This window comes from Gavialis gangeticus, unplaced genomic scaffold (assembly GCF_001723915.1).
Source record: "Gavialis gangeticus isolate Ggan-Ray unplaced genomic scaffold, GavGan_comp1, whole genome shotgun sequence".
Taxonomy (NCBI): Eukaryota; Metazoa; Chordata; order Crocodylia; family Gavialidae; genus Gavialis; species Gavialis gangeticus.
The window spans coordinates 45,731,033-45,734,416 of NW_017729033.1; the positions used below are offsets into that span (position 1 = coordinate 45,731,033).

At 43.3% G+C, this 3,384-nt stretch overlaps 1 protein-coding gene across 1 annotated transcript in view; it reads left to right on the top strand.

Moving 5' to 3' along the window:
• SMIM20 (small integral membrane protein 20) overlaps window positions 1–3,020 on the top strand; it is a 7,858-nt gene extending 4,838 nt beyond the window's left edge. Inside the window, exon 3 of the mRNA XM_019526613.1 lies at window positions 2,447–3,020. Coding sequence (XP_019382158.1) covers window positions 2,447–2,484 — 38 coding nt within the window. The 3' untranslated portion in view covers window positions 2,485–3,020. The remainder of the gene's footprint in view (window positions 1–2,446) is intronic.
• The last annotated feature ends 364 nt before the right edge of the window (window positions 3,021–3,384 follow it).

Here is a 3,384-nt window from a genome sequence, read left to right on the forward strand (position 1 = left end):
CTAGGCCCAGGTGAGCCTCCCCCGGGGCCCGAAGGGGGCCCAGCAGGGAGGTGGCAGTTCTGGTCCTTACTGAGGAAGACAGAGGCAAAGAAGTTATTAAATATGTTGGCTTTGTCGTCTGGAGTGACAACCAGATTCCCCGTCTTGTCCTGCAAGGGCCCCACATTTCCTGGGGCCTTCTTTCTATACCCTATGTACTTAAAAAAGGACTTCTTGTTCTTTGTACGTGAGAACTCAAATTGAGCATCTAAACATAATTGAAAATATGGTGAAGTCTGCCAGTTTAGTTTTTCACTTATAAAAAATTTTTGTAATACTGATTTTTTGCATCACATCGTACATCAGACTAGTTCTTGACATAAGAGCTCTACTGATTTAACTAAGTTTGTTTTGCAACTGATTGAAGTAAATCAGTGCAGCTTTTTCACATGAAGGTTTCTCTCAAACAAGTTTCAGAGCAGCTACTGTACAGGTTTGTTAGATTTAAATAGATTTCCAAGTGGAATAATTTCTGTTTGAAGACAGTCTTAAATGTGTAAAAAGTATGGTTGCAGTCTCCTCTGTTGAATAGTACCTACATAATTAAACAAGTAAGTAGAATTGAGGTACTGGAACATCTGTGACTTTTTTCAGCCTCATAAAAGTTTTGTAAGTAATTGCTGTTTTAATTTCCAGCTAGCTTGCTATGTCTTTGAAAGATTCTTGCTGATAGGTAAAATAATGCCAAGGGCTAGGGGATGATTAGGAAGTTGGCTTCTAGCCATTCAGAGTTGGCTGCAATAACCTAAATGTACTGAATTATAATAAAGGATCACTTGCTTCAATTTCTGTGAAAGTCTGTAAGGAACTATGGAATCAGTTTAGGGAGGCTATATTACTTCTGTATAGGGCATTATAGAAACTGTTGCTACAGACTTGTCAGCATTTCAAAAAGGATATTGAAAAAATGACTAAAGTATGGGACAAGAGCTTCAAGAGTTCCATGTGAGCTCTAGAAAACCTTTCTAAAAGGTTCCTGATCCTGGGTTTCAAGCGTGCTGGGTACTCTGCAGGGGCTGCCCATAGTCTCCATGTCTGTTGCCAGGAATGGAATGCATAGGGATGCAAATATTGATTAAATGAATATTCATTAACCTATTTGTAATTACAGTAATTTAAGCAATTAATTAATTGGGTGCATGGGTGGGTGTGGCAGCACTGGCTTTCAGCCTGTGGCTCTGCAAAGTTTGGGGTGGCAGGGGATGAGATGGGTGGATGCTGAGCCCTGGGCTGGCACCTGTCCTGCCCTACCATGGACGAGGGGCTACACCCACCCCTACAGGGCAGCATAGAGAGCTGGGGGCCACAGCAGCCCTGCCAGCGGGCAGCACAACCCAGGAAGTGGGGGGAGGGAAGGAGGCAGCAGCCAGTGAGGGTCTGCAGCAGTGCAGGGAGGGGCGGGGGGAGGGAGGAGTTGTTTGCCTAGTGGGGCTCTGCTGCCTGCCTCTCTTTTCCCTCCTGCAGTGCTACAGCTGGCCCTGGGAAGCTGTGGGACATGCCAGGGACTGCAGCCTTTTGCTGGTGGCAGGGCCTATGCGTTAATTTGGTCCTGGCTGGCAGCTGCTGCCCAGGGCTCCCCATACACTTCTGGAGGACATGGGTCTTCCCTGCCCCCGGGAGTGTATGCAATGGTGGGGAGCTGCCTGCCTGAGGACACGGCAGGGGGCTACAGACTTGGGTCCATAGGCCTGGCAGCTGGGGGCCCCCTCCAGCAAGGCTGGGGGTTGAGGGAAACCAGCAAGGCTAGGGGGGCTGTGGGGGGGCCTTTAATTGAGTATTTAATTATTTTTTCTTACTATACCCCCATCCCCCTTCTTTGAAGTCCTGGAACACATCACTGTACCTCCTATGTTATTTCTACCTCTGATAACAAAGTGATGTCATAGAATGCATCTACTTCATTAACCAAGGTATTACTTTATTAATCACCCCTCCCTTCTCCCCTATTCCCTTCCTCCTCTCTCCTTCCCTCCTTCCAGTTCCTGCTGTGGCACCTCAGGGCTTCCCTGAGGTGTGAGCATATGATGTACAATACTATACTTGTGTAATTTACTGGTATGTGGGTCCACAGTTCTTAACAATTTCGTTCCAGGGTATTTGTTTGCTCCCTGCAAAGAAGCTGACTAGCCCACCACCTAGTGGTAAGCCACTGTAATAATGTCTGTCTCCAGAGAATTGGTTATATGCCCACTCCCACTTACAGCATAAGTTATTTTCATGTACAGAATCATGTAAGTTGCATTGGTGTAAATGTGCTGTGCGTCTACATCGTCAGTATCTTTCTAAAAGATGGGCAGTAGCTCAAATAAGTTACAGTCTTGATGCTGAAATTACTGGATTTTTTTTGGCATTTGTTGTGCAAGAAGTTATGCTATGAGTTTCTGAGAGCCATTCTCTTATTTTGTAGGGTTAAAAGTGTGGTCTGATCCATTTGGAAGGAAATAACAGTGCTGCCTGTGTACGTTACAAGATGTAACTGAAGATGGACATCTTCAAAGCAGCTCTTCTCTGATGCTAGTGGATGAGTTGTGCAGGTGCTCTAAGAAGAGAAGTGTTCTTAATATTGGGGCTGAGTGATTATTATCTGCTTATAATGAGAGCAGTAAATGCTATTGATTGGGGTTTGGTTTTGTTTTTTTTCCGCCTCTACTGCTCCGGTATTAATTTTGACAAAGTTACTGGAACAAAATGCTCTAACTGTAAAGGCTAAGTGAATAGTGTTTAAAGCTGAAAACTGCTTTCATTGTAAGGAAGGGAAAAGATTTTGTTGGTGAGATTTCTGTCTCACCATGTATAGATTAAGTATGATTGGGACAAGTTATGTAGACCACTGTAGAGTTTACTCCATTGTTTGATTATTTCTTTTTGTAATTTTGTACATATTCTATTGTAATAAAATTAAAGATAGTATATGTAGGTTGAGTGAAGAGTACAGAAAAAATACAGTAAATGTACATCTATTAAATTATATTAAAATCATGTTTTTATTTGAATTGTGTGCATTTGTTAGTTTAATTATTTTAAAAATAGGAAAACTGAATGTCACCAGGGGTTAAACTTTCTCAGTTATTTTTAAAGCACACATTTCTGGTAAGAGTAACTGGCTCCTGGAACAATTTAAAGGATATGGTAGTTTCATAGTTGATAGGGTCAGAAAGGACCTGAGCAGATCATCAAGTCCGACCCCTTGCCATGGCAGGAAAGAGTACTGGAGTCAAATGACTCCTGCAAGGTGATTGTCTAGCTTTGTCTTAAAAACCCCCAGGGTAGGAACCAGCACCACTTCTCTTGGAAATTGGTTCCAGATCCTAGTCACCCTGACAGTGAAGTAGCGCCTCCTGATGT